The sequence below is a fragment of the Corvus moneduloides genome, chromosome 5 (assembly GCF_009650955.1).
Source record: "Corvus moneduloides isolate bCorMon1 chromosome 5, bCorMon1.pri, whole genome shotgun sequence".
NCBI classification, from domain to species: domain Eukaryota; kingdom Metazoa; phylum Chordata; class Aves; order Passeriformes; family Corvidae; genus Corvus; species Corvus moneduloides.
The window spans coordinates 73,636,791-73,664,182 of NC_045480.1; the positions used below are offsets into that span (position 1 = coordinate 73,636,791).

At 44.4% G+C, this 27,392-nt stretch overlaps 1 protein-coding gene across 9 annotated transcripts; it reads left to right on the forward strand.

Annotated features, from left to right (window-relative positions):
- The first annotated feature begins 1,154 nt into the window (after nt 1-1,154).
- USO1 (USO1 vesicle transport factor) lies at nt 1,155-27,000 on the forward strand. Of its 9 annotated transcripts, none has more exons than XM_032108845.1 (26): nt 1,155-1,277; nt 1,518-1,604; nt 1,725-1,789; nt 6,083-6,162; nt 7,135-7,146; nt 9,664-9,764; nt 10,691-10,793; nt 10,949-11,004; nt 11,251-11,371; nt 12,643-12,821; nt 13,262-13,402; nt 14,196-14,284; nt 14,787-14,941; nt 15,203-15,414; nt 16,237-16,257; nt 17,988-18,098; nt 18,740-18,858; nt 19,064-19,245; nt 20,119-20,240; nt 21,143-21,281; nt 22,027-22,190; nt 22,732-22,821; nt 23,563-23,649; nt 24,943-25,041; nt 25,505-25,720; nt 26,107-27,000. In XM_032108845.1, exons 1-26 carry the CDS (start codon nt 1,212-1,214, stop codon nt 26,182-26,184), a joined length of 2,895 nt encoding a protein of 964 aa, XP_031964736.1. In that variant the 5' UTR covers nt 1,155-1,211; the 3' UTR covers nt 26,185-27,000. The 9 variants fall into 9 exon arrangements, with proteins under 9 accessions (XP_031964736.1, XP_031964737.1, XP_031964741.1 ...); XM_032108846.1 differs by having other exon boundaries at nt 15,209-15,414; XM_032108850.1 differs by lacking the exon at nt 16,237-16,257.
- Nucleotides 27,001-27,392: the final 392 nt, after the last annotated feature.

Consider the following 27,392-nt stretch of genomic DNA (forward strand, 5'->3'; position numbering starts at 1 on the left):
TGAGTGAGCTCCAGCTCAGTTTTGTAGCACCAGCATGCTGCTGGGCAGGCTGAGGGGAGAAGCAGAGTCATGGATGCAAAGCCCTGGTGTGCATGGCTGTGCTTGGCAAGGCTGGAGCAAAGCTGGGGGTGTGTGGTGACTGCAGGCTGAGGCTGTCCTCCTGTGGATCAGGGAACTGCTTATGGCTATGGTTGCTGTAACCACCTGGTTATTTAGTGACGGAACCTGGCTGAACGGTTCTTTGTTGCTCAACAAAGTAAAAACTCTCTGGGCCATGCGCTGTGTGGTTACTTTTCTTCTTTAGTTGATAAGGAAAATCAAATCCCCAAAGCTCTTGATTTAAACTGTGATGTGAGAGGCATTGTCTCCCCGGAATGAAATAAACTAGCTTTTGGAACGGGCGATCTTGACACTTTCTGTGCCCGTTTGCTGTAGTTGCAATTAAAATTACTTTAATTGGTTATGTAGAATAAGCCAAACACTGCCAAACCCTACCAGTAACCATCAGGAAGGCAGCCTTAGGCTGGGAGCTGGTTTGTGGGTGCAGTGTTTCAAGGGTTTGAAGTTCTAGTTCTTGGCTGTTGGTCCTCACCAGGAATCCAGAATATGTTGCAGTAGCATCCAGTGAGGATATTCAGCATCTGAAAGTAACCAAGTACGTCGTGCTCTTCTCTTGGACTTCAACCATCAGTGTTATCTAGGTAAGCTTCTGGTTCTCACTGAGGTGACTAAGTTTCAAAAGAATTTGGACATTTTTTACTTGTAGTTTAAGAGTGGCTATCACCTTTCTGCTTCTCATTAGAAGTGAATGCAATGTCTGAATGCCAATCCGTAGCGTTTGCCTAGGGATTGCTCTGGGTGCACAGACCCCGAGTCGCGGGGGAACTGTGTTACAGGGGTGTGCTGTTTTACTTTTCAGACAGGTTCATGTCCCCAGCCCCCGCTGTTCATTGTGAGCAAACGCGCAGCAGGACGTTCTGCGAGCTGCCCCGCCATTCAGGCCTGTTCGGGGGCCCGTTCCTGGTGGAAAGGCAGGCCGCGCTGCGGGTCCCGAGCACTACGGGGCAGAGCACTCGCAGCTGGCCTCGGGCCGGACTGCGCGGCTCCGGGAGCCCCGCCCGCGGCCGCGGCGGTGCCACGTGGCAGCGCAGGCGCGGCGGCCGCTTCCGCGGGGGGAGCGGGAGCGCCGGGCCGGGCCGGGCCGAGCCGCCATGAACTTCTTGCGGGGCGTCATGGGCGGCCCCAGCGCCGGCCCGCAGCCCTCGGGAGCGGACACGGTGAGCAGGGAGCGCGGGGGGGCCGGGACAGCCCCGGCTGAGGCCGCCCTGTCGCCGGCCGCGCCGGTGCCTCCGACAGGCCCGGGTGGTGCCCGGTCCTGCTCGGGGCCGTGAGCTGCTGGCTGGAACGGGAAAGGAGCAGCTCTCCCCTGCGGTGCCTGCCCTTAGGCTGTGTGTCGGGAGTGTCCCCTGCAGCCCCGGCGTGCTGGCTTATCCCCTGTGTTGTACGTCCCCTTCCAGATCCAGAAGCTGTGTGACCGGGTGGCTTCGTCTACGTTGCTGGATGACCGGAGGGATGCTGTACGTGCTCTCAAGTCATTATCCAAGGTAAGTAGCCAACTTCCTGAGTAGCGGCGTGAATTTCAAGTAGCTTTATCAGGTACTGTTAAAAAGGCTTTGTTTGGGTTTGGGCTCCACCATTTATCTTTTTTTTTCTCCTCCGAACAGAAGTACCGGTTGGAGGTCGGCATACAAGCCATGGAACACCTCATCCATGTTCTCCAGACAGACCGGTAAGCATCCTGCAGCCACTTTGGGCTGCTGCCCGACCCTTCTCTGCTGCTGACACAACAAATGCAGACCTGATGCCCTATACTGACAGCTGGGAGGGCAGCTGGGCTTCTTGGAACTCCTCTGTCACCTTGGCTTTTTGTGCTGGTAAATGTCCTCAGAGCCTATTCGGGAGTAAAAAGAACAGAATTCCAGGAACCAGAATGAGGGACAGCAAGACAAGCTCTAGGGTGAAGGTACTACCAAAGTGTGTCTTAGTGCTTCTCAGGGGCATCTTTCCACTGCTGTGGGAAGGTGAGTCCAAACAGATCACATTAACTAAATACACGGTCTTAAATAACCCAGATCAACCTGTTACTGGGCAAAAGGTGAGCCAGACAGAATTAAGAGGAAAAGAATGAAGTCAGCAGGCATGTGTTTTTGCTGGTATGTGTTAAAAAACAAGTTGGGCTCAGGTAAGCAGGAGATCGGGACTCCAAGGCTGCTGTTAAGACAGATGCATGAGTCTGAGTGCTCTGTGGGGACTAGAATGTAATACTTATGCACTCCAGTGTTTGGAATATCTTGATTATCCATCCTTGCAGTCACTGCTGTACCTGATAGTGCCCACATGTTGTAATGTGGAACCTGTTTGCAGTCCTTGGATTTAAGCTTCAAATACTGCACATACTTGGTATTTAGGTAGGCAAATGCATGGGGATAGTCATTCAGTCTGGATTTGAACATCAAGCTCGTAAATTTTTATGAGACAGTCAGAAGGCTGTGGAATACCTAGATGTACATACACTGGAAGGAGGAGCAGGTCCTTTGATGCCAATACCAAGGAGAATTAGGGAAGCTGCAGTTCAGTGTCTGGAAGGAGGCCTCCTGCTCTAGTTACGGATACAGGATGTGAAACCCTTCAGAGCTCAACCCAAGGCTGCTGGTTGAGGCCTTTCTTGCCTGGCCAGTTATGCCAGCTGGGAAGAAGGTGTGAGGCTGCTGTCTAGGCAAGTCGATGTTATTCCTATTGTGCAGGCTGGGTAGTTAAAATTCAATGTCTGACCTGGTGCAAACAGTGAAAGGGAAGGTTATAGGAGTAACTGTCACAGATGTGAAGGGGAAGCCCTTTAAAAAACTAGGGTAAGGAGCCTACTTTCATCCACTTATCTGCTCTGAGGGCAGATTTGAACTTTGAGAAGGGAGGTGGGGCTCTACTGATCGAGTTGAGAAGGCAGCCTGAACCCTTCAGGGCAGGGATATGAGGCTTTTCGGTGCTTTTTGGGGTCCAGTCGATCCTTTGGAATTTGTGTGTGCTGCGATTCTGCACATGTGTCTTGTGTGACTCAGGCTGCAGTTGTAAGAAGTAATAAGTTCATGGGGGTTTTCTGGGTTTTCAGCTGAAGAAATGTGAGCTTTGAGATGTTGCTGGAGTCATTTGCTATTGCATGTTTGGTGGGCCAGCACATCATCTGGGCCAGGTGTTTGGTGCTGTGGCTTCTTGAAGGGAGAGTTGTAGTCCCTGTGTATGATCAGCGCAGGTGTTAATGTGTGTTGGGGTTTGTGTTACTGTTTGGTGTCAGTAATGGTAGAGGTGAGGCTTTGGGGACTCTTTTTCAATGAAATCAAAGCCAGTTGAACTGATGAGGTGGTTGATAAGGGAGTCACAGGCTCACCTGTCCCCAAAGCCCATTGTGATGGGTGTATTGAACTGGGAGGCTGCTCTTTTGGTGGGTGCCCACAGGTCTGATCTTTGGACCTTTCCAGCATCCATCTGAAGTGCCCTGAAGCTTTCTGCAGAAGTGGAAAATGCTCTTTTCCACCTGTTTATTTTTTTTGCACTGCAGCTGCTTAAGAAGAGAAGTCAATGGCTGACTGAAGTTATCTTCTCACATGTCACTGTGTTCATGTAAATCATGTACATGTGCTGGCCTGTGGCCCATTGGCTGTGTTGCTGTGAAGTTTAAGATGACAGCAGGTTTAATTTGATTAGAAAAATGTAACTGTGTCCAGTTCTCAGTTCCTTGAATGCTGGGGTCTTCCTCTGAATTGGTTACAGCCTTTACTCTGAAACAGCAAGGTACTCCTCCTTAAGTGGAAGATGTTGTTCCACTTGTTAGACAGTTTACTTGTAGGTTGTGGGAAATGGTCTCCTGCTCAAGTGCTTAAAACTTGTTCTATAGAAAACTGATTTCTTTAAGTTTGCCAGTTCTGTGAATTGGACATCCTAGAGCCTGAGTCAGCTTCTACATGTTCCAGACTTACATACACTAGAATTCTTATGCCACGTGTTTATTTTGTAATATGAAGTAGTGATGTGGTAGAGGACTTCTGCTGACTTCTTGTTGAGATGTTGCTACATCCCATGAGGGATTATTTTGAAAAAAATTTGCTGTTTGACTGTAGAACAGGGCAATACCATTTAACTGTTGGTGTGAGAGAAGGCGCTGGAGTGAGAAGTCGACTTGATCCTTAACTGCTTTGTTTGTACCTATATTAAAAGGTTTTTGAATTTCAGTGTGATGACTGAAAGAGCTGAAAGAGTTTGGAGCCTAATATGTGGACCTAAGAGAGGGCCCTTTTTTTCCCCTGAGGCTCAAGTGTCAGTTATCCATGTGCAGGACAGTCGATGCACAGGTGCTTTCATTTCCACAGGTTCTGCTCTGCTGTTGTTTGTGAACTTGGTGGGGCCCTGGTGTCTCGTTTGAATGCTGTGGAAAATCACCACTAGCAGAGGCAGGTTGGTTGAGGTGGCTTGTGCTGAACTGGTGCACTGCACAAAGGCTGCCTCTTATGGATGCCTGAGAAGTCCTGTTTCTTGACTGGTTTTTACTATAGAGTAAAAGCTGGGCAGCTTCAGCCTGAACAGAATAATCAATGAGATGTGGGATGTGCTGAACAGCAGATGGTGGCAAGGCAATGAACAGCAGAGGTGGGATGCTGCTGTCCTCATTTTGTGATGTCTTATCTTTCAACCAGAGAAACAAGGCCTGCTTTTAATTATGTGTACATTAAATTTGCTTATCCTTTTGGAACTGCTGTAATTTCCCTAACAGGGCAAGTTAGAAAACCCACCAAGCTGCAGCCTTGCTTTTCAGATTTCCAAGAAATAATTTCTGTGTGTTTTTAGATGTGGAATTGCTTCATTTCTATGAAAAGGAAAGCATAGACTTTGTAGTAGTGTGTTGAAGAACTAAGATGACATCAGCAGGCTAGAGATGTGATCATACCTGCTAGATGAGACTGTTTTCATGGACTATAAGGTTAGGTGGTTGTTCAGGCCTCTGCTCTGAACCAGCCTAGCAGCCTCATGAAATGCAAATTTATCTTTAGTGTGGAGGCCTTACTTGGAATGCCCTGGAGACCAGTGAGAGTAAATACTGAGAAGCTGGAGTGAGAGAGCTTTTTTTGACTATCTTCTTTTCAGATGCTTGATAGAGTCATGGAAATGCTGTGAGGTGTGTCCTTCTGCACTTGGATACACCTTTCTCTGTGATTTTAGAGGTTTTTTTTGGTTTGGTTGTTTTTTTTTTTTTTTGATGGACTGTGCTTTCATTCTTTTTTGGTTTAAGAGCAATAAAGCAAGTAGCAGAAATGGTTATATGCTGCCCCATAAACTCTTGTGCTGTGTCTTGTTTGTAGTGTAGGGCTTACAGGTGGTTCAACCTTGGTAATACAGAACAAACAGGTCCCTCCTGAAGCAGGGCTTGAGAGGAGAAGTCTGGGTGTGAGCAGGTGAACTAATGCTTTGGGGTTAGCAAGGCTTCCCTGCAGCTTCCTGGAGGTGCTGGAGTTCAAAACCCTTTAATAATGAGGTTTAGTGGGTTTGGTGACATGGATGCTGCCTGTTTGTGAGAATCCACAGCTGTTGCTACATTCCCCTGGAGCTCTGAGGTTTGGCTCTGGTTCTGTCTGACAGTGTAGCAGGGAAGGTCCCACCTGGGAAGGTGTGGAAGCTTTGTCTGCAGCTTCCTTGGGTGATCTTCTGGCAAGTCTGAAGCATTCCCAGAGATTTCTCCTGGAATAGGAGCAGGCTGGAGGGAGTGAGTCAGAAAGTTTAAGCCACACCTACAGTGAAGCTTTCTGTGGTCACCTGGTGTCGACAGACTTCCTGAGGCTCACCGGAGGGAGTGGAACTGGGAAAAGGAGCTTGACTCTGTTCAGGGAGCAGACAGCTCATGGTTATGTGGTGCTGCAATAAATCTGTGCTTCTTACTTGGCCTAGTGCTGCAAAGGGAACTGCCTGGGCGGAAGAGCAATGTTGTAAGAGTAGTTGGAAATAAGTTATTAAAGAAAAGTGGTTCTTTCATTTGCAGTTCAGATTCTGAAATAATTGGCTATGCTTTGGACACACTCTACAATGTAATATCGAATGACCTAGAAGAGGAGGAGCAAGGTAAGCACTTGGTAGTAATAGTTGTATTAACTGTGGGGTTGCTTTCCTTGGTGCTTTGTTCAAATTATCAGCTGTAATACTGTGATTTACTAATGCTTACCTAGACTTGCTTTGTTACTGTGTATAGCTCTTAGGACAATGCTAAAGATCTTTTATGCAACTTGCATTAAAGTAACACTCGATCTCTTGCTTACTAATTTTAAAAACTTTTTGTTCTGTGAACAGGAGTCAGGTTGGAATGGGATAACTTTTTTTTCTAGTTTGTAAGTCCAGAATCAAGTCCTTCTTTGCTGTTGGGCAAGGGTAGTTCTGGCTGTTACTGTCAAATGAGACTTCACCATCTCTCGATTTAACAAGGATGTTGAGATCTAAAATCTCAGGTACCTGTGATAAGGTGCCACATATAAGTGTGAGAACCTTTTTCAACCCTGCTGCAGCAGTGGAGAAAGATATTTAGAAAGATTCTACTTGTCTTTGTACGGCTGGGCTGTGAAAATCCATGCCACCCCTTCATTTTTGAAGGGCCTTAAACCAGTCTCAAAGGCCAATGAATGTTATTCTAAACCATGTTTCAAATTGTGCTTGGCTTTCTTTTCCATGTTCCTCCAGTTCCCCATCTTGATTAAAAAGGTTTAGAACAAGATCAAAGTTTCATAGTGCTGGTGAATTCATGTTTGTGGTCAAGGCCATGATTATGGACTGGACAAAAGTGTTGGCAGGTTTTTCTGAAGAGCAAAGAATAGTCCGGCTGGAGTTGTGTGTGAGAGATGAGCAGGGTTGTAAGGGTTATGGAGTGCTTCACTTTAACCCCTGCTGTAAGAACTTCCTGCAGGAGAACTTCTGGCTGCTGTAGGAAGCTGGGATGGCTGCTTTGGAAACCTGAGCTTATGCCGTAATTTGTTGTGCTGTGTGGAAAACTGTTCAACTTGTAAACCTGTCTCTTGTTTCTTTTTATTTTATCTGCACTGACAGATGACTCTGAAGGTAAAAGAACCTTTACTTACATAAATATGGCACTTTGTTTTAGCCCTAGTTGCTACTCCTGCCAGTAACATTTGCTGCCATTTAAAAAGGACACTGTAAAAACTTGTGCTGGAGCTCAGGGAAGGCATTTTGCCTTCTGCTTTATCCTTACTCTTTGGAGCTCAAGTGTGTTTCCAATTTGATTGCTCCTGTGACTTGGCATGTTGAATGCCACCAGATCCCCAGAGACTGCAGTAATGGTAAATTCTTGATAAGGATGTCAAAGATGTGCAGCCCCAAACTGGTAGGATTTTAAGGGGCCAAATTTTGTGAACAGAGTTGCTGTTTGCAAGAAGCTCTGAGGCTGGACAACAATGTGTGAGCTGCACATGAGCATCCTTCACAGTGTCTCTTTTAAGCAATGCATGTTAAAATACGGTGTTCACTTCTACCCTAGGTTACCACTAATGCTTTGCATGTTCTCCTTTTGAAACTGATTTTATCTTTTAAAACTAATTTCTAGTTTGCAGTGCTGCTTTCTAGTGAATTGCTGAGAGCTCATCTTAATAGATGGAAGCTGTTGGCTTGAATTGAGGTAGCCCTGGGAATGCGTAGATTTAAGGAACAATTATGGATAGAAGGCTGGTTGCAAGATTTCTGGTGTAACTGGGAAATAGTTTCCCTTTGCCTGTTTGTTTTTTTTTAAACATAGTAGAAGAAACACTTGAAAAGAAAAAGGCGATTTGGCCCTTTCATAGAAGAATACTGAGCTAGAGTAAGAAAAACCAACTACAGCCTGAGAGGCTGTGTACACTGCTCAGGTTTTGCCTTAGCACCTGGAACTTGTGCAAGGGCAACACTTGGCATTGAGAGTTCAACCACTTGCTATTTGCAGCTGAGGGTGGGACATGATGTTCAGTCACAGCTCATGGAAAAGTCCAAGTTAAAATATTTAACTTAATTTTGAAAGTAAAATGTTTAGGTTTTTTGGGCTCTCTCTCCTTGGCATGTACCTAGCTACAGGATGTGCAATCCATGTGTGAGTGATTCCCAGCTGAGTTGCCTCTTATTCTTTAGCAGCAAGTGCAGAAGCTGAACTTGTGTGGAGTGTTTATCTTCATTTATGTAAATGAATATATGTCAGTTCAGGAATGGCGCTGACTTGCTAAGACCCTCAGCTTCAGAGAGGTCACTGTTGGACTTAAGTCCTGCTAGGGGCTATGTGCCTGGGCTAGAGTTAGTTTGCACAGTCTGTCTTCCCTTTTAATTTTTTTTGTAGTATTTCATCCTTTCTGCAGCTAGAAATTTAGAGCTGTGTTGCTGCTCCTCTGCCCCTGTGGTAAGCGATGTACTGCTAAGGCTGCTTCAAGGGGGAAATACAGCTCTATGACATGAGAAATGATCAGCTACTCTGGTGTCTGGGAGGCCAAACAGATCTTTTGCTGCACTGGAAATCTGTCACAAGTAGACCTTACAGAGTGATACCTTGCAGTGAATTAAAATTGTATCCTTGACACCAGACTTTCCTAGTAGTCTCTTGGTTTCTCTGTTTTGCTGTAGCCCAGGAAGGTGCAGAGTGTGGAGATGGTATGTGGTCTTTGACCCTTTTGGTAGCTGCTCAGTGGTTCATTTGTGTTTCCTTGATAAGGCTATAAATCCTGTATTTCAAGTAGGAGGAAAAAATCTGAAGACTTTTGGATTTGGTCAGAAATTATTTTGCTTTACTGTTTTTCTGTTTATTTCTACTAAAACAATCCCTTTCCCTTTGACTTAGAATTGCTCTTGCTCAGTTTTTCAGCTGACATTCCTTAATTATGTCAGCCAGTGGTACCTACATGCCACTGTTCTGTGGGACAGTTACGTAAATGGTCACTCAGCCTAGAAAAATAGCACTGGTGCAGAGATGGTGCTTGCATGGGGTTTTGTCATTTTGTGGGATACTTTTGCATTTGTGTTTGCATTGTGTTCAGGCAACAGTGATGCATGAAATAATTATGAGAGACAATTCATGTGCTAGGCCAGTTCTGCGTAACTGTAGAGTGAAGAATGGAGTGGCACTCAAGTCTGGCACATTTGAAATCACTTCACATTCCAAGAGTGAGAGGTTTTGATGCTTATCTGTGTGACTCTTCTCCCTTCCTGATGTTTAAGTCTTTTTCCTATTGCTAAACCCAGCAGAATAATTAAGGTATTTGGGCCATTTAGCTTCAGATGATTTATCTTCCTCATGCTTGAAGGCTCTTGGTGCGAAGTGTACTTTGCCCATTGGTGTAGGGTACTTATGAGGGGCTGCTCTCTTGGGTTAGTGGAGCTATGTGGGGATGTAGCTGCTGAGATTCCACAGTTACATTTAGAATAATGTAGGCTTCTTGTTGTGAAAAGCTCGTTTTGGTGTTTGTTTTGAAAATAATTCAATTAACATTTATAACAGTGACTCAGTCTTTTGGTCACCCATGGCCTTATTTTAGTCAGAATAAAAATCACAGCTGCTGAAGTTGTTCCAGTTGTGTTGTAATATGTTGGTTTTCACTGTTGCAGAAGAAAACTCAGCAAAACAAGTTGATGATCTGGGGAGTCAGTTCACAGAGATTTTCATTAAACAGCAAGAAAATGTCACTCTGCTGTTGACTCTGGTGGAGGTGAGTAACTGTGTCATGTTTAGGCTGCTGAGAGATGGGTGGTGCTTTATCTAATGGAGAGAGCCATGGTTTTGTCCTCCTAGTGAAGTTGGTGTGAGGGGTGACGTGTGCCAGGATCCAGTGAAGGCGGGGCTGGAGGTGAGTCAGGACTGACGTGCATGAACACCTTTGGCACAGCTTTTAAAGCCGGGGAACATGGAAGAGAATCACAGAACTGTTTAGGTTGGAAAACGCCTCCAGGATCATGGAGTCCAGCTGTTAACACGGCACCACCACGTTCACTGCTAAACTATGTCCCAAAGTGCCACTTTGACGTTTCCTGAACACTTCCAGGGGTGATTCCACCACTGCCATGGGCAGTCGATTGAATGCCCAACCACCTTTCCAGTGAAGAAATTTCCCCGAATAGCTAACCTAAACTTCCCCTGGTGCACCCTGTGGCCATTTTCTCTCATCCAGTTCCTTGAGAAAGGGGTTTAGTTACTTAATTAGAAACAATAAAAATGATTGCTCCCCAAACAGCAGTGGTTGTCCCTTGTGCAAGGATTCTTTTTCAGATGATCGTTAAATCATCATGAGACAGTAATGAGATGCAGTTCAAGTGGAAAGGGTGACTGCTTTCCAGCAGCATGATATTTAACTCATTTTCCAATGGTTTTGTCCTCATGTCCTGCCTTTTTACTTACAGCTGTTAAAATTTTTGTTCCCAAACTAAGAGTATGATTGTGCTTGAGAGAGTGAACAATACAAGTACTCTCTTCTTTTTTTCCTTTCCTTTTTAGTCCAACTTCAGTAAAAAACATGATATTCCACTTTTCCCATGTGGAACCTATGCTGTGCTTTGAGCAGTATTAGGCATCTGTCAGTGTATCTGAGTTAAATACTGAGGAGTTCGTTACTTAACTTACTCCTTTCCATCCTTTCAGGAATTTGATTTTCATGTTCGTTGGCCTGGAGTGAAGCTACTGACATCTCTCTTAAAGCAGCAAGGGCCTCAGGTGCAGCAGATCATTCTGGTCAGCCCCATGGGTAAGTGCTTGAATCCATTGCTGGTACACTTGGAGCTTGATGCTCAGCAGACATGGCAGAGGCCTAGAGGAGTCTTGAGCAAGATGTTCTAAAGACCTCCAGTATGAAAAGGCTGTACCTTTTCATGTTTGGCTTTTTTTAACTGTTTCTCGCAGGTGTTTCCCGCCTCATGGACTTGCTAGCAGACTCCAGGGAAGTTATCCGCAATGATGTAAGTACAGAGGTTCTGAAGGGCCCCTTCCATCCTCTCTATCCATGTATCGAGGCTCAAGGAGCCAGTGCCTGCTGTCCGTGGGGGCTGTAGATGTGCTCAGCTGTGCGGTGTGAGGGTGTGCCTGTGACCCTGGCTGAGGATTATGCTGCTGATTCAGCATCCTTCCAGGAGCTGTGACTTGTGAAAAGCAATGGAGCTCTAACAAAACACAAGTTTGATTTCTCCTCTCCTCCACCTGTCAAGGGAGTCCTGTTGTTACAGCAATTGACCAAAAGCAATGCAGCCATACAGAAGATTGTTGCCTTTGAAAATGCCTTTGAGAGACTTCTGGATATCATAACAGAGGAAGGAAACAGCGATGGAGGTACAGTGGAGTCGTAAGACTTAGCCTTGTGCTTCTGCAACTATGAGCTGATGTTTCCAGGCTTACCTTAGGGGGTGGTTGGAGCTTGGTCAGTGGGAAAAAGGATCACAATTTATAGAGTGGTTGGAACAAGAGAAGCAAAACCAGGTTGACCAGGTAGCTGTGTTTCAGTGTCTTTTGAAAAGTTGGCATACTTACTTAAAACATCAGGTCACTCCTCTGAGCGTGTGTGAATGAGTTAGTGTGCTCTTGCTTGACCTAGGCCTGTGCATGTATCTGCTTGGAATGGCAGTGTCAGATGTGTATGCTGCGTTTGTCACTTACTGAGTTAAGCATCTGCGTTCTTCCCGTGAGATCCTTGGATGCTTGGAGTGGCTGGAAGTAACAGCTTGCTGAGTTACTTCAGCTGCACTAATAACTTCAGTTTTCTGCTCAGCTCCTTGACAAGTCAGTCACCTGTTGGGAGGGGAGAAGAATTTTAAACATGAGCAAAAAACAAATGCAGCACTTGAGGGCTTTTTTTGTTTTTTACTAGCAATACATGATGAGTTTACTACAGTCTGTTTCAGTGGCATGGCAGGTTGCTGTTCCATGACCTTTCTGTGGGCTGCAGGAGCAGTTAATGCTTCTCTCCCAGCTGTATTACTCCAGGTATGTTGGCATGGAAATATTCAGCAAACCTTTGATTTAAAGCTGCGATTTTTAGGCAGCTAATAATTTTGGGAGACTTGTTATGTAAATTCCTAGGTGCTGAGACTTCTCTGCTTCCCCCCAGCTACTTATCTGTTCCTCTGATAGGAGGAGCCTGTATCTGAGTGTAATCCAAAAACTAAAGAGTAGCTTTGAGGTTTGAAGATGGTAGGCAGTGATTGAAGAGAATGAATGAGAGCCAGGAAGAGCTGCTGCCTCAGAATCATGACACAGTTCAGGAGGAACTTCATTTGAGTCCATTTGATAGGGACAGTGTGGTCTGACTCTGGAACAGGTGAACTTGAGGACACAAAGTGATGGTGAGGTTTTGTTGGTGGCTTTTCCCATTTACCAACTTAACTGATATGAGCTGTACATGCTTTGGAAATTTGCTTTGGACTTGTGGAAGAAAAACTATGGTTTCACAAGTTTCATAGTTACTGATCCAAGCCTAATGTGTGTTAAGAATGAAGAGCTCAGAAATGTGTGCTCTGTTCCATCTAGAACATCCTCAGCGTATGGACAAGCTAATTTGTTTGTGTGGCATGTTTTGATTCACCTTGTGATTTTTGTCTCATCAGGAATAGTGGTGGAAGACTGTCTCCTCCTGTTGCAAAACTTGTTGAAGAATAATAATTCGAATCAGAATTTCTTCAAGGAAGGTTCATACATTCAGCGTATGAAGCCTTGGTTTGAGGTTGGAGATGACAACTGTGGGTGGTCTGCACAGAAAGTGACTAACCTTCACCTGATGCTGCAGGTAAAACGCTGTTAGAACTCCTCGTTACCGATGCCATCTCTTTGTCAGCTCTTGTGCAGTGAGAAGTGTAATGTCACAACTGTGAAATCCATTTCTTCAGCTCTGAATTAGCTACCAGTGCTCATGAGCTGTGCTGCTTTCAGCACAAACCATGTCAGAGGTGAATCTGTGATGGCTGGCATATTGCATAACTTGATGTCACCTGAGATGTAACAGTGATTTAAACTAAAAACAGAATTAGGGGTGTTCTATGTAAAGAATCCCCCGGTATGAAACTGAAAATCAAGCAGCTGTACATATCAATGCGATCAGCATTCTGTTCGTTGTCTCCAGGCTCCATTTTAGGAAGCAGTTCTATTTCAGTGAAACCTCAACTGAGCTTGGCTTTGTGTTCGAAGGTCCCCAGCTCTGCTCACACAGCAGTGTTTCCTTCTCTGTAGCTTGTGCGGGTCCTTGTGTCCCCCACAAACCCTCCTGGTGCCACCAGCAGCTGTCAGAAGGCCATGTTCCACTGTGGGCTCCTACAGCAGCTCTGCACTATCCTCATGGCCACCGGGGTTCCTGCTGATATCCTCACAGAAGTAAGAGGGGCCAATGGATGGAGGGGTGGGAATGTTCAAATGGGTGATAACAGCAGTCTGCAGGGATAACCAGCTGCTGCAGAGACTAACTGAATATTTGCTAAGCAACTATTTCAGATGCTGGAGATTTCAGCTTCCTGCATGGGCAGCATAAAGAGAGGAGTTATTTACATTGTGTTCTGCAACCGGAAAGGGTTTGGATTTGCCTATTTCTTTCCTTTTGATTTCAACATATCCCAGACCAGCTGAATTCATTCATGCCTTTCCCTGGTTTGGGGGTGGGTTTCTTGTGTTTTTATTTTTTTGAGAGTCTACAGATAGTCTAATTTGATAGGCTTCCAGTGACGAGGGGTTTTAGATTCTAGAAAAGCCCTGCCAGCAATGTAGGATGAGGGGTTTTTCCCTTGATAAAGCCTTATGCTTCGATGGAGTGTGGACTGGTTCCTTTATTCCAGTTCCTAATTTCTTAAAAGGTTTCACCTTTCCACTTTTTAAAATGTCCAGTTTAGCTGTTATTTAGCTGTCATAGCAAAACTGATCTGGCATACAAAATGAAGCTGGAGGTGACTGAGCTCTCTGTCCCTTAACCTTTGCTCAGCATCTTTAACAGCTGTTAAATGCCTTGATTTCATGCACACTGGTTTTACTTAAGTCTCTGAGCTGAGACTTGGAATGCTCATTTTTTCAATACTGAACTGTCAGGGTAATCTGGAATAATTTTGAGGCATCTGGGTGGTAGCCCATGACTCAGATTGAAACATGGATTTAACTTTTTTCTCTGCCCTTTCCCTAGACCATTAACACTGTATCGGAGGTCATCCGAGGATGCCAGACAAACCAAGACTACTTTGCCTCTGTAAATGCACCTTCTAACCCACCAAGGTAGAGGAAGGAAAGTGTTTCAACTCTGTTAGGTGATAATGTATTGGTATGGGCAATTGTAAGGCTTTTATAAATTTCACACTTGGAATTACGATCCAGAGTAACAACTTCAAGTTCATGTGGGGTGTATTGGATACAGCATTAAGGTGTCAAGTGTGTTTGCAGAGAGATGAGGCCTAGAACTGGTATTATGTGGCACCTGAAAAGCAAATGAGCAATGGCTTAGAAGTCTTAGATCGGGATGTGCTGCCACTGTCAGCCAGAGGACAGTCCCAAGAGGATTTGGAGGCAAGAGAGACGGATAATCAATCTCTTGTTATGTGTATAAATAACGGAAAAACTTTTAACACCTTGGGTTTTAATACCCTTGTTTGAAGTAGTAATAGATGCAGTGGTAGGCCATGGTATCTTTCCTTACCCGTGGAATACACCTGTATTATGTACCTGCAGTTGTTTTCATTCCCAGCTTAGTTCTGAAGGCTCTTCCTTGCTTTCCCAACAGGCCTGCAATTGTAGTGCTGCTCATGTCCATGGTAAACGAGAGGCAGCCATTTGTGCTACGCTGTGCTGTTCTCTACTGTTTCCAGTGCTTTCTGTACAAAAACCAAAAAGGACAAGGAGAAATTGTCTCAACGCTTCTGCCATCCACTATTGACGGTAGGCCAGGGCACCATCTCTGCAGTGAGTTCTGAACTAGCACCTGTTTAGTGCACCAGCTGGTGTCTCATGAAAAGTTACTTACCTTCTGCTAAGTGACTGACCCAGGCAGGGCGATTTGGCTTAGATTTGTCTAAAACCTCATTAGTTTGATTTTTTTTTTTTTTTTTTTTTCCTGTGTTCTAGCTGTGTTGTCTTAAATATTTTGCCAATTATGTGGCTTGTTTTAATCTCCCTTGTACCTCTTGGCCTCTCTGGTAGCTACAGGTAACTCTGTCTCGGCGGGTCAGCTGCTCTGCGGGGGCCTCTTCTCCACGGACTCTCTGTCCAACTGGTGTGCTGCCGTGGCCCTGGCCCACGCCCTGCAGGAGAATGCCACGCTCAAGGAGCAGCTGCTGCGGGTCCAGCTGGCCACCAGCATTGGCAACCCGCCCGTGTCGCTGCTGCAGCAGTGCACCAACATCCTCTCACAGGTACAGTGCTGCTCGCCCTGCTACAGCATGGGTGTCCAGGGGCAGTGCCCCTCCTGGGCAGGGGCATTGTGGGGACACGAGTGCTGCCTTGATGAGGAGGAGGATTCTCTTTTGCAGGCTGTTTTTTAAGCTTTGCTTAAAGCTCCTTCAAGGGGAGGAGAACAGCAGCAAATCTTGCTTTTCCATCAGATTGCTGCTTGATGCTGCCTATTCTCAGTTGGCCCCAAAGCATCCAGGCCCTAAATGTGGTTTAAAGGATAAAGTCAACTGGCAGAATCCCTGGTCATGTTGGGGTTTTTTTGCTGAAGAAGTGCCTGTTTGGTACTTAACCTGAACCTGCTAGCTGGAAACATCATGAAAAAAACAGGCTGTCATGTACTGATGGTTGGCTTTGTGCAAAAATAAAAGCTTTTTTTGAGCTTTTTCAACATGTTAATACCTGCTTTTGCAAATGTCAAGTGAGTGAAGTTCACTTCCTGGCCCATGCCTCCTTGTGACACTCACCTCTGTTAGAGCCATTCAGGGAAAAAGCCTGTGTAGTAGTAAAGAGTTGGTTAACTCTGGTGGCACTTAGACTTTCCTGCAAGTGAAAATAATGGCTGGAATACTGAATTTTTTCCTATGACTTTTCACCTGCTTTAGCTAAAAATAGCCAGTATTCATTTTTATCCTATTCCTGGCATTTCTGTGTAAGGTAAATTTGAGTCAGTAAAAGTGCTTGTGCTTCTTCAGCACTACATGATAAAAGGGACTCAGATATGGGGGGATGTTTCTGAAATGTTCCACTTGAAGGTTCTCAAGTAATATGTGTGTAACTTGCAGGGTGATAAGATCGACAGACGGGTATGTATTTTTTGGCACAGCTTGTGCATTTTCCTGCCAAAAGCAGGCCTTTCCTATTGTCTGGGGTCTGCTGGGGAGGATTTCTTTAACTGCTTTTTGATGTGTTTCCACTTACAGCTTTGTGTTGCAGTGGTTTGGGTTTTCCCGGGCGTAACAAACTCTTGGTGCCTCCAGTGGAATCTCTGGGAGTGCTCCCCAAAACTATGGGATCCGTACCTTGGGCAGCACGGGTGCTTTCTTTCTAGGGGGCAGACTAATTGACCATCTGTTCACATAATAGGTGTGCTTTCTTGTAAGGAAAACTAAAACTGTTAGAAATAGTGTTTTCTGAATGGCCTGTAGCAAACAGTTGGTACCATCAGAAGTGGGGATATGCTGCTGATGTCCTGACTGCTAAAAGAAAAACTGTCTAACCTGCCTTCCAGCCTGCCTGCCTTCCTAACTGGGAATAGCAGGGATCTCGTCATGAGCATGTGACCCCTGAAGAGTTGTTTCATTTCCAGGCTGTTACTTAAAACACAGCTGAGCTGGTTATTGGTGGCACAAAAAGAAGTGTTTCTGTTGTAGAACTGTGTTGTGTTTTACCCTGTTGATCACAGCCGTCCTGGGGGGTGGTAGGGCTGGGTTGTTACCAGCACTGAACTGTGGAACAGCAGCCATGGGGAGCTGTAATCTGTCAGAGTAGGTGTTATTACCATGGTATGTCTAGAAAATAGCTCTGTTTTAGAGAGGATGTTTTGGGCTGTGTGAAAATCCTTAGGCAGAAGGCACCGATTTGACCTCAGCACAAAAAGCAGTGCTTGACAGCAAGTATGGTTTGCAGCTGCTTCCAGCATATGTGTGTGCTGAAGTGCTGGGCTGCACAAGCAGAATTAACTCCATGTTTCTCAGGAGGGAAGGGACACTGGTACCAGTGCTGGGGAAAGTTGAGCTGTGGCCATGTGCTCTAAGCCCAGTGCCAGTTACAGGGGTTATTCCTAGTGTGCATGGGCTGGCAAATCCTTCTGGGACAATTAGAGCCAGTATTTGTAAATGGGGGAGGGAACACTTTTCTTGGTTGCCATCTGAATGTTGGATGAGATGGATGCTTGTCTTAGCTCAGCTGGGCCCAAATACCTGCAGCGGAGACAAAATTGATCAGACAGTCAATTTGGAGATAAAATTAATTTTGTCTGTCTAACAAAAATAAAATGCTGCAGTTAGCATTTGCCTTGCTGGCTTAATGTGCATATTGTCTGAACCAAAGGCTGTGACAAGATTATTGTTCTTTTACCTAGAAAATAATACTAGGAACACCTGGCAGTTTTTAGTCAGCAGGGGAGGTCTTGGTGATGCGTCTTTCCCAGGGAATCCTTACCTGACTAAATGTACACCTTGTTCCTTCTTTTACAGGGGTTTTGTGTGTGTTCCTTCATGTCACCCTTGTATTAAAAATGCAGAACTAACATGTTACGATTTTATATTGGTGCTGATTTGCATTGAGTCATGTTTCACATCTGTGTTGCTTGCTGGTTTGCTCTGAAAACAGTTCAACATGAACGGTTTGATCCTTGTTTTATCCAGCATTAAAGCTGTTCAGTATAACTAACAAATGGGTGTTTGGAAAGACATGACTTGTAGTTCATAAAATGATAAGGTGGAAGAAGGTGAGTTCTGATCCAATACAGCTTGGGTTTGTATTTTAGTCCTCTCTGTGGAAAGGTAATGATGGGGGTGTTTATTCTTCACAGGGCAGCAAAGTACAGACCAGAGTTGGACTACTGATGTTGCTTTGTACTTGGCTGAGCAACTGCTCCATTGCTGTCACCCACTTCCTTCACAATCCAGCCAATGTTCCTTTTGTATCCTTGACTTGCTTACAGAGTAGAACCCCTTGCTTAGACATTACTTGGGTTACTCATGTTCAAGTTAAATGTTTCTCTAGATCAGTTTATGGGGATTCTGCAAAACAGAAACTGCACTGGGCCAAGAGAGAAAATGAGCCTTTTGTTGCCAGTGCTCTGTGTACACTGAGCTGTGTGTAAGATGCACATACCAAAGTAGTTGAAAACTGTTTGTCTGCCAGCCAAGTGTGTTTTTAGTGCATCAAGCTTGTTGGTATTTTTAGTGTGAACTAAACTTACACTGAAGAGGCAGGAAGAGTGCTTTGTACTGCTGTAATTTCTGTGCTTGTTTTTCAGGAAAAAAATGATCAGGTACTTGAGCACATAAAGCTAAACTGGCACCTTATCTACACTGCAGGAGTGTTTTGGAACAAGTAAATCTCTCAGGTTAAACAGCTACTCACAAATTTATGGGAAACCACTGATTACCCAAGTTCTTCAAAACAGGATTTAACTTTGCAAGGGTTTTGTCAGCTCTTTTGTCTTACTTCCTAACAAAGCTTGGGTTTGTGTGTAAATAAAAGGAAATGTATACAAGGAGAAGTGTTACATGTGTTGTGATTATGAAATACCTCCAATATCCTTATCAAGAGTTCTAGCTCACAGGGCAGATAGCTGAAAACCTTGGAGAAGAGGAGCAGCTTGTCCAAGGCCTGTGTGCACTTTTGCTTGGCATTTCCATCTACTACAATGACAATTCCCTTGAGAATTACAGGAAGTAAGTATGACAGAGAAATAACAGGATGGTAGGGAAAGGTTCTGTCAAAGGCAGATGGTGGTTCAAGAGGCTTTTAAGTGGCACAGCAGTAGGGTTAAGACTTGAGACAGATAAGAGTTGTATCTGCAGAACCCACCTTGAGGGAATGATGGGTTCACTTCTTGTCCAGTTGTTGCCCTGTCAGTGATTTGTCTCTTCCTTGTAGAGAGAAACTGAAGCAGCTGATTGAGAAGAGGATTGGCAGGGAGAACTTCATTGAGAAGCTTGGCTTCATTAGCAAACATGAACTTTATTCCAGAGCTGCTCAGAAACCACAGCCTAGTTTCTCTAGCCCAGACCACATGATGTTTGACCATGAATTTACCAAGCTGGTAAAGGAATTGGAAGGTGAGATGTTAACACTCATTTCTCTAGGTTTTGTCATGAACTGATGGATGAGCTACCAAACATCCTGTGTTACTCTTTAGTGTGATGACACTAAAGGTTATGGTAATAGCTCTAAGTAATCATATACCCAAGATGCAGTTTAAGTGTTCAGTAAAAACACTCTGACTGGATTACCTGATGTTCTTGGGTGAAATGATTATCAATAGATTCTGGGAGTTATCACACTGGCCAAGAGGTGTTGACCTGTGCTCACATGGAAACTCAAGTATTGAGCACATACACTGGTCGTAGAAGCTTCATTTGCTGAAGTACGTAATCCAGATATTTGCTGTTTGTATTTGATAAATTAAAAAAGATAAATGCTGAATTTCTTGTCTTGTTAGGAAATGGACACTTGATTTAGTCTGTGCTTCACAGATTGTCATCACCCCTAACATCTGACTGGTGTCCTGTTTATTAATATTGCTCTAAACTTAAATCCAGTCTAGAGAAAGAAAAAAACCTTAAAACAGCAGTTGTAAACATGGATTTGCCCAAGCAGTTTCATCTGCATGTTGCTCTTGCAGTCCCAAGTCTTTCACTTATTTGCAAAATTATTTGGGCTGCAGCTGTAGTGGGGCTATACTGCCAGTAAAACACAGCTTTTTTGATAGGAAATACTCAAAACACCCATTTACTTGTCTGAAACAGAGTAAAGCAGTAAATGTGCAAACTGCAATAAAATCACCATTTCTATTAAACCTTTGTGACAATCCCTTTTTTAATGTGTGGGTGGAGTTTCGAATGCTATGAACTCAAACTGTGAGGCAGTGAGACTTTTTTGAGGACAAAGATGTGAACTGGGCTCTAGTTGACAGAAACTGTTTCTGACAGGTGTCATAAGTAAAGCAATTTACAAGTCCAGTGAGGAAGATAAAAAGGAAGAGGAGGTCAAGAAGACATTGGAACAGCATGACAACATTGTGACTCACTACAAAAAAGTCATTAGAGAGCAGGTAAGAGGGAGCTGGACCATACACGTGCCTCTAAAAGCTGTTGGTTTTGTCTTTTGGAGGTGTTGCGATGCACTTAGATCCCCCTTGTTCCAAAACAAATAAGGAATCTAGCAATGCAGAAATGCTTCTAACAGCACTGATGTCAAGGTTCAACTGAAATGTCAGTGTTTGGAACACCAGTTAATTTTTTTTTTCTTGGGGTACATGCTCGTACCAGTGTTGGAGCGTTTCTTTTCAAATGAGAACTCAGAGAACTTGCGGCTCTTCAGAGATGCAATTCTTAGTTCTGTGCTCTCACTTTGATGACTGATGAAATGGGGCTATGTGAAGAAATGGTTTGTTGGTGAAGTTTGGGTATACCTGCTGGGATTGGACTCAAAACCTTTTTCCAGGGATAGTTAACTTGTGCGGTTGCTGCAGCTTAGGTGGAGATGTAGCGGAGCAAAGCTAATTAACTTAAACTGCTAATGGGAAGCTGAAGCAGGTGTTTTGAGATCAGAGTGTGGGGTACATAAGGCATTAGGGGCACTTCAGAACTATCAGAGGCTTTACTGAACATGTGATGTCTGTAGTTAACATGATTTCTTAAAAGACTCCTGAGGTAGTAGACTAAACAAATGCAGGCTTTAGTATGCTAGATAAAAATGACAATTGGCAAATTTCCCACCTTTCCCTTTCTCCTCCTGCTGTTGGTGTGACAGGCAGCTGTATTTCCTGGGTGTTTTTCCTAGGCATAGCTATCTAGGTTTGCAGGTGGCTTTCCTGCTCATCTGTCTCATGTAGCACCAAGTGGTGGAGCTCAGGTTTTGCTGCTTTCCTTCACCTTCCTGACAGGATTGTATTTGAGAGTTAGTAGTATAACTATATATATATATAGTATTGTGCCTTTTTTTCTTTCACAGGACCAGGAACTTGAAGAACTAAAACAACGAATCAACACTTTAACATCTCAAAATGAACAGCTCCAGGCTACAGTCACACAGCAAGTGTCTCAGATCCAGCAGCATAAGGACCAGTATAATCTCCTGAAAGTACAGCTAGGTAGGCTTCATGAGTAACAATATAAAATCATCTTGCTTGTGCAAAGATGTTGTGATTTCTGGCAAGCTGCAGCAGAGCTCCAGCAGAGACAGCCTTGTAGGTGTAAGAGCTCACACTTTCTGTGGGAGCTGCTGGGAGAGGCTGCCTCTGCCTTGGGTAAAGTTAATCCAAATGGGTTGCTGCCTGTCTGGGTTCAGAACATGACCTGATGGGCCCTGAAATGTGCTGAAGTTTGGGTCTGGAACGGAAGTGTGAATTGGGGAAGATGGTATGGCCAATGTGCAAGATGAAGCCTGTTACTGTCACTAGAGGAATTGTTAATTTCATATGTAAATCAGGGCAGTATGTTCTCCTTATCCCAAGGTCAAAATGCTGGATAAGCTGTACATGACATGATTTAAAAAAAACCCAACTCCCTGCATGATTGCTTATGATTAAAAACACCTAAGGAAACAATTATCTTCAGAATTTGCCCATGCTGTTACTTTGGATGAACTGAATGGCTGAAGCAGCAGGCAGCATACATACCTGAAGGAATGGTAAATGAGAGCTCTTCATAGTTAATTCTTTTTTATATGTAGAGAACTGTTAAGTACTGTGCTTTGCTCCTTTAGTTGGAATGAGAAGGGCTTGTATTGCCTTGTGGGGCAGGAGCAGGATGGGTAACAAGTACTTCGACTGGTGTGCTGGAAGCTAAGTTCTAGAATTGCTTGTTTGACCTTTGTTGTAAACTCTTGCTGTTTAGGAAAGGACACCCAGCATCATAATTCCCATGGTGAGACATTTCAGATGAATGGCATTCAGACAGAGGAAGTGAGCAAATTGAAAGAGGAATTGGAAGAGTGGAAAAACAAACATGAGCTGCTGCAAGGGCAGTTAAAAGAAAAGGATTCTGTGATAGAAAAATTGGTAAGTATTGTCTCAGTGGGACTTGATCCAGCTGCCAATTCCTGGTTTCAAGGATAACTTGCCTTAGGCTGTGCATGTCCTCATTGTGGTGGCAGCCAAGCCATCCTGCCGGATTTTGTGCTGCAAATAGGGAATATGGTGGGAGATGGCTTGAGCAGAGCCTTGTCTGCCTCAAACTGCTGCCAAGCAGAATCGGTGCAGCTGTAGAATCAGTGCTTTATAGGCTGTTTTCAAAAGAGGGTGGGGAAAAAATGGTAGGGATGTGCTAGGAGCTTAGTGCTTTGTCACAATGCAGGGCAGTGTGTGCTGTGTTTATTTGGTGCATGTCTCCTGCATTTGCACTGGTGGCAGGTCCTTCTGCACCCACCTTAAAGGACAATCCAGCTGCTCTCACTTTATCAGAGAGCTTTGATGTGCATTGCTCAGCCTGCTTGCAGCTTTGCTGCTGGGAATTGTGATAATGCAAGAACAGCTAGGGCTGTTTTGACATGACTACATTTAGAGTTCTAGTACTAAAGCTGATTTTCTGTTGTTCTTACAGAATTCTTCCCAGCTGGAAATGGGAACTACAGAGCAGTCTTCACAGACCAGCAAATTTGGTGGCTTGGAGCACAATAATGAGCTACAGAAGGTGAACTTGTGGTATTTCAGCAAAGCTGGGGTGAACAGGGGTAGCTTGGGATGGGAAGGGAGCTTTATCCTTCAGGGAGGCACGCTGATTCTTGAATGTGTTGCTGGTTTTGATCAGGTATCTTTGTGATGACGGTCCTAATCTTGGAGCATCAAGGTTATGCATCTAAAAATGAATAGGTTGTTTTCACTAAGCAGGTTTGAGCCAGCAGAAGGCACTTGAACTGACTGGCAAAATGTGTTTATCCAGTGCAAAAAGGATGTTTAAATGTTATGAAAGTTTCCAGGTATTAGGTGTACAGCACAGAATAAGTGTCTGAACTGGAGATTCAGTTCTTTAAGGTAGCTGTTGCTCAAGAAATACCTGGCAGAGTTCCTCTCGTTGGAGAACTAATGGTGCCTGGATTAGTAAGTCATCATGGGTTTCTGCACCAAGAAGGGCAATGCACAGAGGCCACCGATGGGAGTGCAAGTGGTATGAAACACCTTTGTGAAAGTCACTGAGGCTCATACAGGTGCCTTGGTTGGGCATTGCACAGAAAAGAGTTGGTAAGAGCAGGGTGGACAATGGGGCACATTGCTGTCTAGGCCTTTCATTTAGGGCAAGAGCTGTTGTGGTCCCGTTAAGAGGCAGCTTTCCTGTTACATTTTGCTAGTATGAAGCAGTAGGCTCAGGAAGATTTCATGTGAATATCTTGTTTTATCCAAATTAACTGAAAAGTTTTGTCTCTGTTTCCCAAAGGAGTTAGAAATGCTCAGGAGTCAGATACAACTACAGTCTGTGGAAATCTCTAAGCTTCAGATGGAGAATCAAAAGCTACAAGTAATGGTACTGGTGAATAAGTTGTTTCTTTTACCCATGGGAACTAAATCTTCAAGACTTGCTTTCCTGCTACTGTCTGTAACTACTTTCCTAAACCAAGCTTGCTTTAAGTGCACACAGATTCCATCAGTGTTTCAAATTAAGTAATGAGTTACCAGACAAATCTTTCATGACTGTGGAGGGGACTTTTAGTCAAGTTAGTGCTCTCTGATGGCACTGGTCCTCAGTATTTTTAAGCTATTATCAACTACTGGCTGTTCCAAGCTTATACTCTAATTAAAGGAAATAGCCTTTTTGAGGCACAACTGTGGTATCTTACACAGGAGACAGATTGTTATTCTTACAAACAGCTGACGATACTAATTTCCAAGTTGATGTACAGCTGAAGGGCAAATGATAGGGGCATCTGTCTGTGCAGGCCTCCAAATGCTGCAGCAGTTTTTTGGCTGTATACTGCACTGATGAGGCAGTAAAGCCTTGTGGCTAAATAAATGTGACTGTCTTCAAAACTAATACAGAGCCCGAGGAAGTTGTCCGAAAATGTTCCAGACACTTCAGCAGCAGAGCTAACAGATCAAGCTGTGGGACCATGGGCCCCATGAGCAGTTGACAGACAAGTGTTTAGTGTCCCCATGGTCCGAGGGATGCAGGCTCAGCCGCTCTGCGGGAAGATGCCGTTGCACAGGTGCTGGTGGCCACATGTGCCCGTGAGGCAGAGGTGTGTCCTGGTGTCCCACCAGCTGTCAGACCACCTCAAGGCTGTCCCACATCCTACTGCCTCCCTTGCTTGGAGTACTGGCTTAAGTGTTCTCCAGCTGGAGAGGCATTGGTCTCAAATTTGTGCCATGTGGCAGTTGTAGCTGACAGGCAGCTGCCACGTTTTGGAAATAACTTTGTGTAGGGCTGAGATGAAACTCCTGTTATTTTTAGTAGTCTTATGCAAAGAATTGGATCTTTAGCCTAATAAATAGACTTCTGTGGCACTTCAGAAGTATCAGAGCAAAGGTGGATTGCCTGTAATAGGGTCTGCCTAGAAAAACCCCTAAAAGCCTTTCAAGTGCAGCTGCTATGAAATAAAGGTTTTGCCTTGTGTTCTCCTTGGTGTGGTATGTGTGTGTGAGTCTGAGACCCGAGGAAGCTCAGATGTGTTTGCTGATGCCTTGCAGCATGGGGTGTACGTAATCACAGTACTTCGGCTATGCTGTAAAAAGATAATATGCTTTTAAAGAAATGACGGTGTAATGGCTCAGCTTGCTGTCTTACTATGTGCAGCACTGAGAGTGAATTCCTTGTCCACAGACTACAACTGCAGATCCCATGTTAGGAGACAGTGGTGCAACAGCAGCAACCGGCTCGGAATTGGAGGGACGACTGGAGCAAGAAATAAAAGAATTGAAGGTGGGTAGTGGATGAGCATGAGACCAAGCCACTGGATACTGGGCCTTCAATTAGGAGGCTTCTACAGTAGCCAAAGCTGGTGGAAGTGGCTTGTTTCTTCAGCATCCTCAGTATTTTCAGGCTCTGGAGGGGAAACTGCATGTCTCCTTTATTTTTCACTTGGGAAATGAAACCTTGTCTGCCTTTAAGGAGTTGGTAAGGACAGTCTAGGGTGTAGCTTTACTCTGACACAGACAGTCCAGTTTGACTGGAGGAAGGTAACCACTGTTAATATTGTTCCTACTTTATCCAAGTTGTAATAGTTTGGGTAAGGATGTGTAAGTGTGTGTGGGAGCAAGGCTACAGGAACCAATGGCGGGACGGAGCTGCAGGAGGTTGTATGTAGAATGTGTTTGTAGGATACAGGGCTTCAGCTTTTCCTATGCTTGTATTGTAACTTGATGAGGATTTTCCCTGTTGTCAGAGTCAAGTCAAAGCTCTTTCTGAGGAGAAGGAATCACTAAAGCAGCACCTGGACTCATCCAGTAGTACGGTTGCTATATTGCAAGATGAGAAAAGTAAATTGCAGCGTGAAGTTGCGGAATCCAAGAAAGAACAGGATGATCTCCTGGTGCTTTTGGCTGACCAGGATCAGAAAATATCTGCACTGAAGATCAAATTGAAGGATCTTGGTGTACCGGTAAGCAAAGGAATGGATTCAGTGAGTTCTTGGGTCTGAGGCAGGTCTGGGCATGGTAATACTTGATCCAAAAAGTCTGGTGAGGCCCCTTTCTGTAAGTAGAGGCAAGTTAAATCTACCAGAGTTACTTTTTCAACTTCTTTTGGCAGCCATCAATGAAAGATGACCACTGCCTGTTGTCCCCAGTGGCCAGCCATCTTTAGCAGAGAAGTAAAGAACCATGGCCATTACAAGATGACAGTTGCATTTGATAAGCATTAATTGATCTGGCATAGTAGCTTTAGGTTATCTTTAAGCTTATTTGCACTCGGCATTTGTCTTGCCTTCAAAAGGTTGCATCAAATAAGGGGTATGACTGCTCTCAACAGATCTTGTATTAATTTCAGGTTGAAGATGAAGATGATACTGAATCTGGAGATCAAGGGGAAGAAGATGAGGATGGGGATGAAGAGGAGCAAGACTAGAATGCTGTTGTGTGTTACCATGAAAACTAGATTGCATTGCTGTTGGGGAAAAATCTATTACTGGTGTACAAAGGAAAATGTCTGCTTATAGGAAGCAGATGGGGAAATGACAACCATGGGCCTAGTTACAAGTTACTCAAGTGTTGGAAAACCCTTTGTATTAGGTAAAGCAAACAAAAACCAGTTTCAGTTCTACATGAATATCCGAAGTTGTACTTGTTTAGAAGTTGCTTCAGACACTGTTTAAAGCAGGGGATGACAATGTTGCTGCCTTGGTTCATTGTCATTGACAGTTCTGTGCATTTGTCTATGGTTTTAACTTTCCTGAGCTCTTAACATAATTAAATGCAAAAGTATTTGGTTTAACATCTGTCACATGGAGTCATTCCCCCTGCCTTCAGCATGGAGCTTCAGTGTAGTTTGTGGCTTCCTCTCAAGAGCAGTGGCAGGCAGAAGGGTTGGGGGTGGCCTCTGCCAGCCTCGGGGCTGGTTCTGGGGGTGCTAGGGGACCTGCACACAGATGTGTGCCTGGACACCTGCCCTGGCTGCACTTGGAACGTCCTGGGGAACCACAGCGTTCTGCTGATGGCATGGAAGAGTTTTCATTGAAAGCTGTGCAAGAAATGTAGCCTTGGGGTGAAGAATTGCTGTGGACAACAATGACCAGTACGCTCTCAGATCTAATGTGCTACTGAGTCAGCATCAATCTAAGTTAAAATCTTATTGACTACTTCAGTAAGGAAATGAAAACTACTCTGATTTATATAACTTATTGGCTCTCTATGAGTAAATAAAATAAAATTTTAAAGGAATTGAGAATGGTAAATGCATCAAATTCTTTTTTTTTTTGGTAATAAAGAGAATACCTCTACTTAGTCCTCATTTAATTCTCTTGTCCTGTTTAAAAACATACATTTTAATACTCATGAGAGCATCTACGATCAGTCTACCCTGGCAGATTAAGGTAATAATACAGCACATCGTGAGACTCTCACAACATGAGTAGAGAGGGGTGGGGGTTCAGTTTTTGCTATTGGAACGCTACAGCCTGCAGTGACAGTTTATTTTGAAAAATGGTCCAGGAACGTTAAACCAAATGGGGGTAGGGAGTACAGGAGATTGTAAAAAAAGCCTGCTCAAACTGCCTTTCCCAATCAGAAAACCTGTTTTATGGATTATTTTTTTGCACCATCCTAGTGTTCTGTCTT